The sequence below is a fragment of the Phascolarctos cinereus genome, unplaced genomic scaffold (genome assembly GCF_003287225.1).
Source record: "Phascolarctos cinereus isolate Bilbo 61053 unplaced genomic scaffold, phaCin_HiC Scaffold_3;HRSCAF=262, whole genome shotgun sequence".
NCBI classification, from domain to species: Eukaryota; Metazoa; Chordata; class Mammalia; order Diprotodontia; family Phascolarctidae; genus Phascolarctos; species Phascolarctos cinereus.
The window spans coordinates 66,404,529-66,420,818 of record NW_027555736.1 but is presented as its reverse complement, the minus strand read 5'-3'; the positions used below and the strand labels follow the sequence as shown (position 1 = coordinate 66,420,818).

Below are 16,290 nucleotides of genomic sequence, written 5' to 3'. Positions count from 1 at the left end.
TCTTCTTTTCTTTTTCTACTTTCTCTGATAATCTGATTTAACTTTCACAAGTTTAATTATCATCTCTCTGCAAATGATGCACCTATCTAAATATCTAGCCCCATTATCTTATCTGAGCTTCAGCCTTTCAACACCAACGGCCTACAGACATTTCAACCTTGATGTCCTACAGACATCATCGTAAACTCAGAGTCAGAACTCAATTTTTTCCCTCTAAATCCCTTCTTCTTCCAAACTTCCTTATTCCTCCCTCCAGTCTCTTAGGTTTATAACTAAAGTGCCAGGCTGGACTCCTTACTCTCCTTTGCACATATCCAGTCAGTTACTAAATTTTGCTGTTTTTGTCATCCACAGTTTCTTGATCTCCTCTTACTTAGACTGTTGTTGTTTGTCTTTTGTTTTTGAAGAAAACCAATGATGTCATAGGTAATGTCTTAACTTGTGTGTAAATTGGATATAAGTGAGGCACAGTTGGACAAAGTGATCAGCCTCACTCTCTTCCTGACCCACTGAAATCCAGTGGCAGGGCAACAGTCAAGACTGTTGGCAATGACCCAGATACAGTGGATGACCTTGGCATCTTCTATGCCTGACCATGCTCTCATCTGCCCATTTTGCCAGGGAAAATCTTCACATGCTTGGGGTAAACGTCCCCTAACTCACTGATAGGTTTGAGGTCTGTTGGTTACCCTCAACCTGGTTTAACTGTCTTTCACGATGGTTTTTAATGGGGTTTGGCCACTGCATGCTACAGCTTCTTGGAGCCACAGGAGAGGAATCAGGTAGACACCAAAGGTGCATGAGCAGCCCTGAAAAGGGCTCAGCTAGCGCTCACGCCAGAGCTCCTCCTGAACGCCCCATGTACCCCAGCATCCTGATTGGTCTTACTGCCTCAAGTTGCTCCCCTCTCCAATCCATTTTCCACAAAGTGACCAAAATGCTTTTCATTAAGGACAACTCTTACCCTGTCACTCTTCTGCTCAATAAACTCCAGTCACTCCCTATTGCCTCTAGGATAAAACATAAACTCCTCACTTTGGGCTTTTAAAGCTCTTCACCACTTTGTGCCAACCTGGCTTTCCAGCCTTATTGTATGTTCCTCCCCTTCCTATACTTTTTGATCAGACAGGCCTTTTCTCTGTTACTCCACGTCCTGTCTTTAGGCCTTTGTGCTGGCAACTGCCCATGCCTAGAATGTACTCCTTCCTAATTTCTGCTTCATAGAGTCCTCATTTTTCTTCAAGATATAGTCCAAGTACCACCTCCTCTATGAAATCCTTTGTAATGCCCCCCAATACTACTATCTTCCTTTCTGACTGCTATTTATTTTGTACTTACTCCTTATATATTTATCATGTACACACATACACACACACACACACACACACACACACACACACACACACACTCTGTCTCCCCCATTGTACCTTCCTTGAAAGTACGTATTGTTTTACTCTTTGTATTCCTGGTGCCTAACACAGTGCCTGGTATGTAGTAGGGCCTTAATAAATCCTTGTTGACCCATCAACATAGGAAGCTAGTGAGAGGGCCTGAAGAGTAGGCATCTGGCATCACAGAAGTACACTAACAGCAACTGAGGACCCAACCAGGGATATTAGGATGTAGGGACAGATTCTAATCATTGGTGTCCAGAAGTGGCATTGGCTGCCTTGAGGTAATGGGTGCCCCCACTGGAGGTCCAAGCAAAGCCTTTTTAGGTATATTGTGGGAGAGATTCTTGTCACGCTGTGAGTTGGACGCCATGACCTCTGAAGTCCCTTCTGACAGATATAATGAAAGTGTTTATATCCATAAATTTGGAGCAAACAGCTAGAAAGGTAACTAAGTAAAATAGGATACAACTGGTCTTATCTTGTTTTGCTGTTAGAAGTCAGTTAAGTCGAACAAAAGTTAAGCTTTGTTTAGAGTGAGCATGAACATAGGCTCACGAGCATTAACTTCTCCATCCCGAGTGGGGCTAAGATGCCATTTTCTGAACATGTGATGTGTGTAGAAGGAAGAGGAGACATATGAAGGGGTAGATATGTAATAGGTGTACTGGAAAGTTGTCCACTCTGGAGTACTCAGCCAATGAGGAAGGAGAGGAGGGACTTTGTGGCCGGGAGTGGAGATGAATAGCGAGCTCTTGCTTTGGGATGGTGTGTCCTATTCTATAGGACACCTGCAGTCGCAACTGTGTAATAAACTGGGCTTTTACTTTCATCCCTCCTGAGTCCAAATGAGTTATTTCTCACACATCTAAGAGGAGACGCTTTGCTTAGGTGGTTGTGGTGGAATTGGAGAGTAAGAGTCAAAGGAGCCGCGGGAAGAAGCCAACGTGGCGTGAGATCAGAGTGGACCACCAGCAAGTCTGCCTTGAAACCAAGGGGGAGGAAGGAGGGAAGGAACATTTTCTTTCTTCAGCGCATACTGCATGTGAGGCATCATGCTTGGTGCTTTACAAACGTGGTCTATTTGGAAGGCATCAGCAAGAAGGTTCAGAGCGTTTTATGAATTTTATTAATAATCTCTCTCTGTACTTTAAAAAAAAATTCTCTATCCCTGAGGCAAGAGATGAGAAGAATTCCTGGAATTAAGGAAGCCTTTATAAAATTACTTAGGAGACCAGGAGGATAGAGCTTTATGGACTACCACTGGTAGTAGACAGTAACCTTTGGGTGGGAAATGGGTAAGCGTGGACTGAGGAATAGGGAGAGAGATTTGGACGCCTGCGTACAAGCTTAGTAAAAGATGGTAGTGTCCTCAGCGTGTGGGGTCCTGGGAATAGAGAACCTCCACCCATACTCTTAGCCCTGCCCCCAGACAAGTTCCGTGTCAGTTAGAAGATGTGATGGAAGGCCCTCAGCCAGCCACAGAAGCGCCATTGGGACCCAAGGTCCTGACCTTCCACATCCCTTGCACTCAGGAGACTGAAGGAGATCACTGCTACCAGAGGGTGAGAAGGCCCTTTGGGGAAGGTGCTTGCTTTGAGGGGAAGTTGAAACTAGGCAGGGGCTGTTAGAGCTTGGGTCACTCTGAAGATTTTTTTCCTCCAAAGATATATTTTTCTCCTCCCCATGGGAGAAGGGGGTGGGCAGAGGTCTGTAAGAAACAAACTGGGAGGCCTTGGGAGCCTGGAGTCTAAGAGGTTTCTGAGAGGAGCCCTAGTTCTGTAGGATTTAGGAATTGTGTCTTTATGGGGGGTGTGTGTGGGGGGATTGATTTTATTTGAGTGGAGGGGTGACTCATTCTCAATGATGTTCACTTCCATAGCCAATTCTACCTACCCAAAACCACTGGGTTGCCTTGTTGTCACCATGGCAGCAGCAGCATCTCCTGAAGCAGACCCACCTTTATATCCGAACGTTCTGTGCTGGATTGTGTGGGTTCACTTTAATCCTGCTCCTTTGCATGTCCCCGATGTCCTGGGTGCAGTTCCTCTCGGCAGAGAATGGCCTTGAGCTCGATGCGGGACTCTGGACCCTGTGTGGACATGAACTCTGCTGGAGCCACGTACCCATTCCACCCTGTGAGTTTTCCCAGGGTCTCTGGACCTCTCACTTAATACCCCTGATGGATTCCCTACAATACCAGTCCTCCTTATTCTCTTACTGTCCTCGTTGTGCCTTCGAAGGTGTCCTTGATGCTTCTCCCTAACATTCAGTGTTTTTCTTCTTAAAATTGTGAAATTGGCCAAATTTGTCTTGGAAGGCAGTGAGTAGAGTGATTGATGATGTGTCAGGAAGACCTGTGTTCAAATCCTGACTGTGTGTTTTGGGGCAAGTCCCTTAACCTTTCTGGGCCTCAGTTTCCTTATTTGTAAAATAAAGGGGAGGGTAGGTTTAATGACTTCGAAAGATCGTGCAAGCTCTAAATCTGTGCTCTCTTTGCCTATATGTCCTTTCTGCTCCTCCAGAATATGCCCTGCTGCTTTTTAGGTAATTAGGGCCTAATTTTCTCTGCCTTGATCTCTTATCACTTGCTCTTAGTAAAAGATCTGATATCAACTATTTACAAGCTGTAAAGTAAGGAGACTGGTTTGTTGAAACTGGGGAGGTGTGATCATAGCAGAGACATGCTTTTCCAGAGTAAGTTTTTTTGGTGCTTTTTCTTTTTACAACAGTTATTTTTAGACATATCTACCCCTTAATAAGCTCTCCCTTATCACAAAGAAAAACCAAGGGGTGTAGTGGCTGTATTTGACAGTAGTTCCCCAGCTGTCTAGCAAAAGGAGGGAGGTGGTTCCTTATTTTTTTTCTAGGGCCAAGATTGGTCGTTATAGTTATCCAGCTTTCAACTTTATATTAGTGTTATTATCACCTATATTATTGTAGTGATTTGCCATGCATATTATTCTCTAGTTATGTAAGTCTTTCCATGTTTCTTTCAATTCCTCATATTTGTTATTTCTTGTAAGACACTTAATATTCCATTATCTTCACAGACCACAGTTTATTCATCCATTCGCCAGCTGATGGGCACAGCATTTGTTTCCAGTTATTTACAGCAGAGATGTGTTGCAATATATTTCTACTTGCTTAAGGAACGCTTTCAAAGTTGAAAGTCCTGTGATTATATGTGGCATTGGCGTATATGATGCTAAATCTGCCCTTTGTTCCTATTCAGCATATCTTTTTGTGCTGCCCAGACTTTGTGTATGGATCTCAGTTTAATTAAGCTAGGTGGTGTAGTGGATAATGTGCTGGGTCTGGAGTCAGGAAGATCTGAACTCAAATCCGGCCTCAGACATTTGCTAGCTTTGTGACACTGGGCAAGTCACTTCATCTCTGTTTGCCTCAGTTTCCTCATCTGTAAAATGAACTGGAGAGGGAAATGGCAAACCACTCCAATATCTTTGCCAAGAAAACCAGCATCTTTGCAAAGACTCCAGATGGGGTCACAAAGAGTGAGACATGACTGAAATGACTGACCAATAGCAACAGAGAGTCAAAGGAAGGCAGTTAGATAGCAGCGGAGAGAATGCTGGGCCTAGAGTCAGGAAGACCTGAGTTCAAATCCAGCCTCAGACATTAGCTTTGTGATGCTGGGTGAGGAACTGTTTGTCTTAGTTTACTCAGCTATGAAATGGGGATAACAACAACATCTCTCTTGGAGGGTTGTTGAGAGGATCAGATGAGATAATATTTGTAAAAAAGAAGTGCTCAGCATAGTGCCTGACACAGTGGTCACTGTATAAATGCCCCTTCCCTTTCTCTTCCTCCCCCTTCTCTCTAACACCCTTCTCAGATTTAGCTATTTTCCTATGATTAGCCTCTCTACAATAGACTTGCTGATGGCTACATGGAAAATCCTTTCTCAAAGCTCCTAAGAGCACTAGGGGCATTCTGGTGGTTTTGCCTCATGGCTTCACATTGGAAAATATGATTATCATGTCTCTGACCTGTTCATGTTATTGGAAAATTCCTGCCACTTCCCCTCACGTATCTGACATTCGCCTGGCTGTGGGGGTGAGATGAGTTAAGAAAGGGGAACAGTGCCCGTGAGGTTACACAGTGCAGTTTGTTAAGTCCCAGGGCAGTTAAGAAGTCAACAGTCGTCACCTGTTGACATAAAGGTTACAATGGAGGTGATTCGAAGTTCATCAGAACAGGCTGAATTTTTTATGGGCATCTAGTCCTAGGAATCTTGTGAGGGCTTTCATAGGTCGTATGTGCAGAACTGGAAGGGCCAGGGTCATAGAGGTCATCCAGTTCAACCCCCTCTCACTTTATAGAGGAGAAAAGCAAGGCCTAGAGTGTTTCAGTGACTTGCCCAAGGCACATGGCTAGTTAGTGGTGTAGTGAGAATTTGATCTCAGGTCCTTTGACTCCAGGATGGCAGGGAAAGATCTAGGGGTGTGATGGTAAATATACGGCAACCAGTTTTCTCAAAAAAAAATGTAGTCATGACACATTTTTAAGTTTAATCTGCATTATTAATACTTTCTTAAGTCTAGAATATCAACAAAACAAGAAACCAAGCCCTGATTTTGTAGCATTTGCTCACACGGAAAATTTCACAACAGCTTCCTGGAGCGAGCCTGAGCCAGCTCCAGCGTATCCCTGGACCTTTCCTTTTAGCTGTGTCTTCTGGGCTTCTGATCCAGACTGCTTTGGAGTAGTCTTCACATCCTCTCCTTGAGGAGTTCTGCTTATTTCCCATCAGCCCTTCGATTATTCCATTCCTAACTTTGAAACATCTTCTTAGTGATCCTGAGACAACTTGTTTACTCCTTCCTAAAGCCAGGTGGAGGCTCTGGCCTTGACAGAGCGTATCATGAGAAATGCTTCTAGAAAAGTAGAGCTTGTGAGATGAGACGGTGATGACGAGTAGCCCACCATCTTACACAGGACATGGATTTGGTTTTTTTAAATAAGCAGTTTCACTGGGAGCTCAGTGGCTTAGGAGATGAATTTAGATGAATACACTCATTGGGAAGGAGGACTTGAAGATGAAGGAAGCTTCTGGGAAGATTGTATTGAGCACTGAGGGATGAACGGGAACAGTGAAGACTTGTCATTCATTCTGATTTTTTCAAAGGACCTCCACAGCTTTGAGGAAACAGTTAATTGTGATGTACTATTTCCAGTAGGGCCTAAAATAAAAGTGTCAAAGTTTGCAGTGGAAAATTTCTCAAATCCCTAAAACCTAAGAAAGCATGCGTGCCAGCACCCCAAGGGAAAGTGCCGTTGATTTCTTTGCCATCACTAGCATTGCTACAAAAGCAGAATTCATCCATAGGTCAAAGGTTTCATCAGGTTTATGACTTCATGGCTTTTTTTGTAGGGAGGAGGAGCAGAGGAAGGACTACTTCTGTTCTCCAAATCTAGCATCAATCATGGCTGTTCTATTGAAGTTGCTCTCTACAAGGTGTTACTTGACAAATCCAAAGGCCATTTCCCCCCTTTTCTTCTCTGTTCTCATCCTCCTTAACTTCTTGGTAGCATTTAATGCTGCTGAACATGCCCTCCTTGATCCCTTCTCCTCTTGTGTCTTCCGTTGCATCATCCTTCCTTGGTTGTCCAGTCCTAACCACTCCTAATTCTCCTTCACTGGGAGAGGAAACACCTTTACCTTTCCCTCCTATTTTTAAACAGGTGTGTTCCACAAACAAGGCTGTGTGAAGTAGTAGAAAAAGTGTTGGGTTTGCAGTTGGAGGATCTGTCTTCTCATCCTAGCTTTGCCACTTACTCTCTATGTAACTTAAGACAAATCATTTCCTCTTTGGGCCTTAGTTTCCTCATCTGTAAAATGAAGGAGTTGAATATCTGAGGTTCCTCTCAGCTCTAAATCTAAAATCCTGTGATTTTGTAGCCTTCTGTGTCTACCTCAGAATAGTCTTGAGATTGAAGGTGAAGACAAAAGGGAGGAGCATTCCCTCTTTCCTCTGGAATATAAGCATTGTGGGCCAGGTCATAACTTTCCTTCTTCTATCATCTCCTAGTACTCTCCAGTCGTGGCTCTCAGCTCTACCCTGGCAGAGAGCTTTCTCTATGTGTGCATGGGGAGGATAATGAATGAATGAAGAAGCATGATCCTTCCAGCCTTGGACCAGATAGCAGATGATAACTCAGTCTCATTTTAGCTCAAGAGCAGACAACCTCTCCAATCCAGTTTAATTCTGTCTTTTGGGAAGCTTATACAAATTATTAACGACCAAACCCTTAAGATGCTCTCTAATTTTTAGCTCACAGTCCCCTGTTTGCTATTAAGGATAGACACAAACCTCAGAGCAGTTAAGAACAATCTTATTTGTATCTAGAGAAAGTTGGTTTGGGTACTTTTAAAACAGAAGATGTTAACATAGCTTTGAAGAACTGAAAAACTTTAGGATAAATGTCTTCCATTTCAGGCAGCAGGAAGGAGAGCAGGGGAAAAAACCCACTTTCCTGTTGGTACCTATTCAACCAAACAGAAAGTAAGAGAGCAGGGAATTCAGTCCTGACTCTGGTTGCTGAAAGTGGAGAAAGTGGTGTTGCCAGGTCCCAGGCAGAAGCAGGACCCCAGCCTTCTGCCTGCCAGGACCTAGGGTCCCATTGCAGCCAATATTTCATCTTCTCTCCATACCATCTTCTTGACTGCTTGGAAACATGCAGCTGCCTTACCCTCTGCCCTTTTCATTAGTCATCTTTCCCTTGAGACTTTCCTAGTTTCTTCCTGGCTGTGAAGAAATCAGTGCTGGCTTTTTGAAAACTTTATCTCCCAGAAACCCACATAGCTAGCTTCTGAACACATCTCCTTGCTTACAGGGGTCTGTATAGAAAGTTGGTTACGTTATTATTATTGTTGTTCCTAAGATTTGGAAAGGGTTTTTTCTTTTTTATGCAAATTTTATTAAAAAACATAAACAAGTATTTGTTTTGTTTCTCTCCTGTGTATTCTTCCCTTAAAAAAAAAAGAAAAACCAAACCCTTATAACAAATTATGAAAAACCCCCAACACATTGATCATGTCCAAAAATGTGTCTTATTATGCATATTAAATCTGTTACCTCTCTAGCAGGAGGTGGTAGCCATTCTCGTCATCAGTCTGCTGAAATCATTAGTCATCACGTTGATCAGAGTTCTTAAGTTTTCAAAGTTGTTTGTTATTATTGGACAAATCTTCTGATTCTGCTTATTTTTACTCTGTGTCAGTTCTTACACATCTTCTCAGTCTTCTCTGAAAGTATCTCTTTCACAGCTTCTTATGTCACAATAGCATTCCCTTACATCCTGACAACATAATTTGTTCAGCCGTTCTCCAACTGATGGCACCCTCTTAGTTTCCAGTTCTTTGCCAAGCTGGTCCCCTTCTTATGAACTGTCCTGATTTTCTCACTTTGTACTTGATCCCTGAGTATTCTCATCTGCTTCCCTAGATTCAGTTACCACTTCTGTGCTGAAGACTCCAAAATCTTTATCTTAAGCCCCAGTATTTCTCCTGAGCACTAGTCCTTTCACAGATGCTCATGGTCCATCTTCACCTGGACATTCCACTGACTTCCCAGACAGCAAGATGACACAGTGGGTAGAGTGCTGGATTTGGAGTCAGGATGGCATGTTGAAATCCTGCCTCAGACCCTCGTTAGCTGTGTGACCCCGGAAAAGTCATTCAACCTTCATGCATCTCACTCAGTTTCCTTATATGTAAAAGGGGAAATTAGACTCAGTGGTCTCTAAAATCTCTTCCAGCCCTAATCCCACGATCTGAAATTCATTATATCCCAAACTAAACTAATTTTTCTTTTTAAAATCCCCTCCTTCTTTTCACTACTTTACTTCTATTGATGGGGTCTGTATTGTTCCCAGGGCCTACGCCAGGGGTGGGCAACCTGTGGTTCTGGCCTAGGTTCAAAATGCTAGACACCACCTGCCCTGCCACCTCCATTGCTATATATTTTTTTGCTAAACTCTGTCAATTCTGTCTTCATAATTCCTCTTACATTTCTCTCTTTCCACTCCCATTGCCAACTCCTCCCCCTTTTTTGGGTCCCTATCATGTCTTAGGTGATTTCTTATACCAGTCTCCAGACTGGTTACCCCGCTTCCAGTCTCTCCCCTTTCCAATCTGTCCTTCACATCTTTGCCAAAGTAATCTCTCTAATGCTTTGATTATATACTTGCTGTGCTCAAAAATCTGTGCTACTTTCTCCTTGCCCATTGAGTCTAACATCCAGTGTGCTGACTACATTACTCCATTTCACCTACTGTGTTGTAGCTGAGCTGGGTTCCTCACCATTTCCTGGCCTTGGCCACCTCTATATATCTCTGCATGTCATTCTTGGGCCTTCCTTCTGTTAAGGCCCAATTTAGGTACTACTTTTCAAAATTAAATTTTAGTTTTTCAGTGATCAAACTTCTATTTTTTTTTCTCCCTTCTACACTATACTCTCCCTCCTAGAGGAATTATTTTCCTTTTCAGGGTTTGTGTCTTGGTCATTCCTGGCATCACAGTAGTTCTTTATCTTTCTTGTTTACTTACTGTCCATCAGTTTGCTCCAGACAACCTTGTTGGTGTAGCTGGGAGCTTTGTAGGCTGAGCCTACAATCCTGGCCCCTCTGGGTGATACCTCCTTCCCACTCCTTGGCAGGGGACCAAGTCTAATATCTGTTTTCTTTCGCCCCTTCTCCACCCCCCCCCCATGCTGGGAGGCTTTGGGTGCTGAGTCCTTTCTGCAGGCCCCTCTGGGAGACACCCTTCCCCCCCCCCCGGCTGTTGGCCTGGGCCCTTGGCTGAGACCCTGCTATTTCTCTACTGCTCACCTAGTTCAGAGCTCTGGGCACTGAGTCTTGGCCTGCCTCTGTTCCCCAAACTCTCTTCCTAGTTTCTGCTCTAGTCACATACCTATAGGTGAAATTTATGATCTTAAACTATTAAGATGATCCACTGTAGTTTTTCCTTTGATTTCCCAATCACTCCTCGGTAAGGCATTCTTCTCAGATTGTTGTTGGAGCAACTATAGGGAAAATTAGGCTTCTTCCTGTTCTGACATCTTACCTTGGTCAAACTGAGATGTCATTTCCTCCATGAAACCTTCCCTGATACCCCTGCTAGCAGTGATCCCTCCCTCCTAAAGTGACAAAATATCCTTAAAGAGATGTCACTTTTCTTAACTCCTCCTAGGCACTTGTGTCATTCTGACCTATTTTATTTGTGTGTCTTATTCCCCACTGCATCGCTCCTCCACCTTCCCACCAACTAGATTGTATGATAATTGAGGGTTGGGAAAGGATTGCATCGTTTTTCATTTTCGTATCCCTAGAACCTACAAGTGTTGAATTGATTTCTGTGGCTCACAGAGAGGTGTTCTAGAGGTTGACTTCTTCACAATGATAATGTTTCTAGGTCACAGTGAAATTTCTCTGAAACAATTTTTAGACCAAAAATGAGATTACCTCGCTTGATTACCTTAACTACCTAGCCAAAAACCCTAATCCTAAATATGTGTGCTTTACTGACTTAGGGACATTTCTAAAAATTAAATCCATGCTTTGAATATTTGTGACTCTGGGAGATTACAAACGGTATCATAGACCTTAAAGGCAATTCAAATTGCCTTTATATAATTACAGAGTTAGTTCCCCAAATATTTCAACGATGGCAGCCTGATTGGATGATGTTGTGCCCAGCTTGTGCCAGCCAAGGTCTGTTCTTGTCGAGGGCCAGGCTTGTTTTGTCAGGCTCACTGAAATAAGTCTCCTTATTTTATAGTCACACCCATACTCTGTAACGTGAGTCTATATCAGTGTGTTTCCCATCCAAGAGGTATTCGTGCTTTTACCCTTTTCTTGCATCGTGAATAAAGGAAGGGACTGCTCTCCGTTTTTGGCATTAACGAGCATTTGGGAGAATGCTGAAGAACTTTGCTGATGTTCCTGAAATGAGAATGGGGGGTCACCTACTCTGGTTATGAGTATAGCTGGTCCTGCCTCTGTCCTTCTTTGGACTTCTCTTCCCTAGTTCCTGAACATCCTTGGGGTGGGAGTGGGGGGCTGTCTCCTGTCCCTTGTCCCTAGTCCCCAGCCTGGCCTCTTACTTTCTGCTTCACCCTCTAGACTACCTCCAGATCTCCAGGATCTTCTTTCTCCTCTCGGTCTTCATTACCTTCGTTATGCTCGCCTGGGTCATCAGGTCCTGCCGGGACAGGAAAGAGCCCAGTACTCACTTGGACCAGGGGGTGGCCATCCTCTCTTTGACTTCAGGTACAGACCCATACTAGCAGGCTAAGCCTCTGGCAAAACTGCAAAGTCCTCAGAGTTTGCTTCCGATGCTCTCCCCTGAACCTAGTCCCTTTTTTCTACCTCTTTTTCACAACTTCCTTTTCTAGTTGAAGGGTTACCCAGCCCCAGTTTGGAGCAGGGAGGCATTGGAATGGCATAACAGGAGTCTGAAGAGGGCAGTGTTCATTCCAAAAGAATGAAATTCTAATGGTGAAATTTCAAGCTCCTGGTGGGCCGTTGCTAGTGATAGGCAGGGAAGTTTCCCTGAAGAATAATAACACAGGAGAAAAAGCACGGGGTTAAGAGTCAGGAAATCTATGCTGTAGTTTCAACTATGCCGTAAATTACCTGAGCAAATCACTTAGCTCCTCTGAGCCTCAGTTTCCTCAACTGTAGAGTGAAGAAGTTGGACTAGTCTCTATGGTCCCTCTCAGCTCTGACATTCCATAGTTCTATGATGCCGGAGGCCTTATTATTGTGCTTCCTTAGGCCAGAGATTTGCCCTACCCCCATAATAAGAATCCCTTCCATTTATAAAGTGTTTTAAGTTGACAAAGCACTTTCACAGCAGACAAACCATGAGGTAAGTAGAGCAGGTATTGCTGCCCTTACTTTAGAGCCGGGTAAGTGAGGTCCTCAAAGGACAGCTGACTTACCCAAGGTCATGTAGCTAGTAGGTTGCAGAGAGCTGGTCCTGGAACTCACACTTGATCATCTCCAAGTCCAGTCTCACTGCTTCTTGCTACGCCTCTATGCCTTCTGGTCCCATTGGCTTTTTCTATATAGCTAACCCCTAATGTGGGACACAGACAACCTGGCAGAAGGGGGGGGGATGGTGAGGGGGAGTGGAAGGGAGGAAGGTATGAGAGATGGCAGGACAGTAGCTCCAAAGGGTAATCCTCCCTCCTTTTGCTCCTAGGAGCCAGCCTATTCGTTTGCCTTGTGCTTTTTCTGATGCAAGTCAAAAAGTACACTAGCTACAACATGGAATCATCTTACCTGTGGATTTTCTACTTCAACTGGTGGGGTAGCTTCTTTTACATAGTGGTTGGTGAGTTAGACCTACACCGTATGGTGGCAAAGGGAGAGGAGAGGGAAACCCTTCTGGGAAGGGAAAGATAGAGCCCAGAGACAAGAGGCAGCATGGGAGGTTACTGCATTTAGAGGTAACGAATCCCTGCTCGACCGCTGGCACCTGTGTGACCTCATGGGCCTCAGTTTCCTTATCTCTAAAATAAAAGAGTTGGACTAGATGCCTCGTGCTGAATCTGCTGTCCCGAGGGATGGTCCTCTCTGGGTCTTCCTGCTGATCCACAAGTGCTTTGTATCACAAACTATTTTCATGTTAGCAAATGATCCTTTACAAAAAACAGTTTTAGATTCCAAGTGAGAAGAGACTTCAGACGCCATCTTGGCATCCCATTTTGTTTATATAAGAGGAAACAGAGATTTAGTGACTTGTCCAAGGTCATGTGGGGCGTTGAGCCACAGAGCTGAGATTGAAGGCAAGTCCTTGACTACAAATCCAGCATCCTTTCCCTCGTACCCTGCAGCCTCCCCTTTTGCTTCACATGAATTCTGCCGGTGCAGTGGTTTCTGTAATGAAAAGCTCTGCTTGTGTATAGGCAGTAAGCGTCTCCACTCTTCACAACTCTTTTGTCCTACGAAAGAAAGCAGTTATTCTTTTGTATCCTTCCCATATTAAACATCAGTTTCATCTCTGCTACTATATCCTGGGCAGTGAAGTGGCAGCCTGGAGTCATGAAGACTCATCTTCCTGAGTTCAAATCTGGTCTCTGACACTAGCTGTGTGACCCTGGGCAAATCACTTAACCCTGTTTGCCTTAGTTTCTTTATCTGTAAAATGAGCTGGAGAAAGAAATGGCAAACCACTCCGCTCTCTGTGCTGAGGAAACCCCAAATGGGGTCACAAAGAGTTGGGCGTGACTGAAAATGACTGAACAGCAAACTCAGAAGCAGTTCCAAAATTCTGCTGGTGATGGTGATTTTCAAAACCAGCCATATGTCCTGGAGAGCCAGTATAATTACAGCCTCACTGGGGTGAACTCAGTTACGATGGTTCTGAGGGAGCAGAGGGGCTTCCATGCCTTGGGTTGGATTGGGTTTTGCTCAGTCTCTTTTCTCATGGGTGAGTTTTGTGTGTGGTTCACTGTTTTGTTTTGTTTTTTTGGCATAGAAGTCCAGTGCTAGGTGAGTCCTCTTCTCTGGGACGCTTCACCTTCTCCTGGAGTCATGACATCACAGAAGTGAACTGGGCACTTATCCTCAGTGGGAGAGACCACTATAGAACCTTCTGGCTTTCTAGATGAGTGGATAACTGGGAGCATTTTCTGAGATATTCCCTTCCCTCAGAGAAAGCACAGAAGTGGTCACACTTGCTAATTCACTGACAGACAGGCAGAGAACATTATCAGTATTTCATCTTTAGATCCTGCAGGTCGGGCACACAATTCTGAGCAATGAACAAAATTTCATGACAACAAAATAGCCCAGAGGCCCTGTGGAGTTCCTTGTATTTCACCTATAACTAATACTGAATGCAACCTACCACCTGAACCTTACACTGAGTTTTTCCTCCTTCTTTAGGGATCGTCTCCTTCTTCAACTACAAAACCTTTGGGATTTTGCCCTCTGATCCGGATGTCACTGAAATTCTCCTAACAAGGAGAAGATTGGGGATTAATCCAAAGATGTGGTCAACACCAGAAACAGCACCGGCAGAATCAAAGATGGTTGTGGATTCAGCAGTGGAAATAGCGTCCATAGTACCCTCTTTGGGGAAGACAGATGACTCCAAGGTCAACAAAAATAAATAGGGATGGGAAAATCCAATTCTAGTTTTCCTCAGGGATGGGGCTTAAGGGTGTAGGAAAGAGGCCAAAAAGTGAGGGACATTCTTCCTCTTCATAGCTGGGGCTGTTTGGAGGGCTGTTTGTATTAGAGGTAACTCTGAGGTCACATAAGAAGGATCTTGCCCCAGAGTACACTGTAACCCACTGAAAAAGATAACATTAATGCTTATAGCATTTGTATTATTTAAGGTACCTATAATTTATTGGCCACAAAGTAAATTATTGAAGCAAAGATTATCCCAAAGAATAGTATTCAGGACCATGCATGGCAGAGGCTGGTAACAGATATGGAGTGAGGATTAAGAAGTTTCTAGAGATGCTAGTGACCATAATATAGGTTGGGTAGAGAGGAAGAACACGTATAGTTGTTTGGGAATGCTCATTTTTTCCTAGTGGTCCTCAGAAACAGAGCTCATTTTAGGGAGACAGCTAGAGCCCTAGCTAAGTGAGGTCAGTTCTCATCTTCCTTTATTACATTTTTAATATTTAATTTTTGAAATTCTTAAATACCAAAAAACAAAACAAAACTAAAATTGTGTGCATTTCTGTGTTTCTAGTACATAAAAATAAGATCGCATCTGAAATACTGAATTCCTGTGTGACTGTGGACCGAAGACTTAGTCTCTTTGTCCTTTAGATTTCTCATGACAAGTGGGAATGATCCCTGCCCCTCAGTCAATTCACCAGTCTTTTATGAAGGACCTATTGTATGTAACATAATCAACCCTGGAGAGTGGGGAAAAGGCTTACATTTCCTGCTAATTGTATTATAGGAAGCCTTCTTTCTTTATGGATTTGTGGTTTATGACTTGCTTGTCATCATCAGTGCCTCTTTAGCTGCTAGCTCTCCATTATTGACCTTGCATGAAACCTCCACCCTGCAGGCGTGTTGGCTGGGTGCCATGTTCTGGGCACCTGTTCACTCTCTGCCTGCTGAGCAGACCTACTCACATAACATGTGCGTCTGCAGAAACATGCCACGTAGCCACCTAAATATGCTCATGTCAACATGTAAGCCCGGATGCCGTATAGGAATGCTTTCATATGTTTTCCCACCCCTGTCTACAAGGCCTGCACGTGTCTTGCTCAGCTTCTTCTTTTCTTGGTCACTCTTCCCCCTTTGTGTGTGTGTGTGTGTGTGTGTGTGTGTGTGTGTGTGCGCCATTCCTGTGGCTGGTAGTTTGCCTCTGATGTGAGACCTTGCCTGTAAGTCTGGTAGGTTCCCTGAGAGCCAGGAAATATCAAGGCATTTACTCCACAGAAATAGCGATCATTCCCCCAGGCAATTATGGCATCGGGGAATTGCTGACAGAGGACTCCTGAAGCCTGGGAAGTATGAGAATTCATTTCAATTCAGCAAATTTCTATGGCAAGTCAGGCACATGAAAGTTGTTGGCACATACAAAGACAAAAATGAAACAGCACCTGCCTGCATAGAGCTCACTGTTTGCCCTACTGGGAGGTATTTAAATTGTGACAGCCACAATCAATTTCAGAGTGTCTGGTCTGTGGTTTCTATGATTCTTTGTACAGCACTCATGTGGATATATTTATGTCTTAGACTGTTATTCTTTCGCACTCTGGGGGATGTCAATTAGTCAGTCAACAAGCATTTTTTAAGCGCTTACTTTATGCTAGGCCCTGTGTTAAGTGCTGGGGATACAAAGAAAGGCGGATCTCCCCTCCATGCCCCTGCCCCCCTTCACAGTCCCTGT

At 44.0% G+C, this 16,290-nt stretch overlaps 1 protein-coding gene across 1 annotated transcript; it reads left to right on the top strand.

Moving 5' to 3' along the window:
• The first annotated feature begins 2,086 nt into the window (after nt 1-2,086).
• On the top strand, nt 2,087-15,102 carry LOC110215454 (transmembrane protein 202). The gene is made up of 5 exons (XM_020996915.2): nt 2,087-2,956; nt 3,274-3,529; nt 11,538-11,684; nt 12,622-12,753; nt 14,310-15,102. The coding sequence occupies exons 1-5, from the start codon at nt 2,852-2,854 to the stop codon at nt 14,537-14,539; spliced, it is 870 nt and encodes a 289-aa protein (XP_020852574.1). The 5' UTR covers nt 2,087-2,851; the 3' UTR covers nt 14,540-15,102.
• The last annotated feature ends 1,188 nt before the right edge of the window (nt 15,103-16,290 follow it).

Bases quoted from the DNA above. Each gene is read 5' to 3' on its own strand.
- LOC110215454 (XM_020996915.2), top strand. From the start codon at position 2,852: ATGGAAGGCCCTCAGCCAGCCACAGAAGCGCCATTGGGACCCAAGGTC. The intron at 2,957-3,273 runs GTGAGAAGGCCC...TCACTTCCATAG, and splicing joins GAGATCACTGCTACCAGAGG to CCAATTCTACCTACCCAAAA. The intron at 12,754-14,309 runs GTGAGTTAGACC...CTCCTTCTTTAG, and splicing joins CTTCTTTTACATAGTGGTTG to GGATCGTCTCCTTCTTCAAC.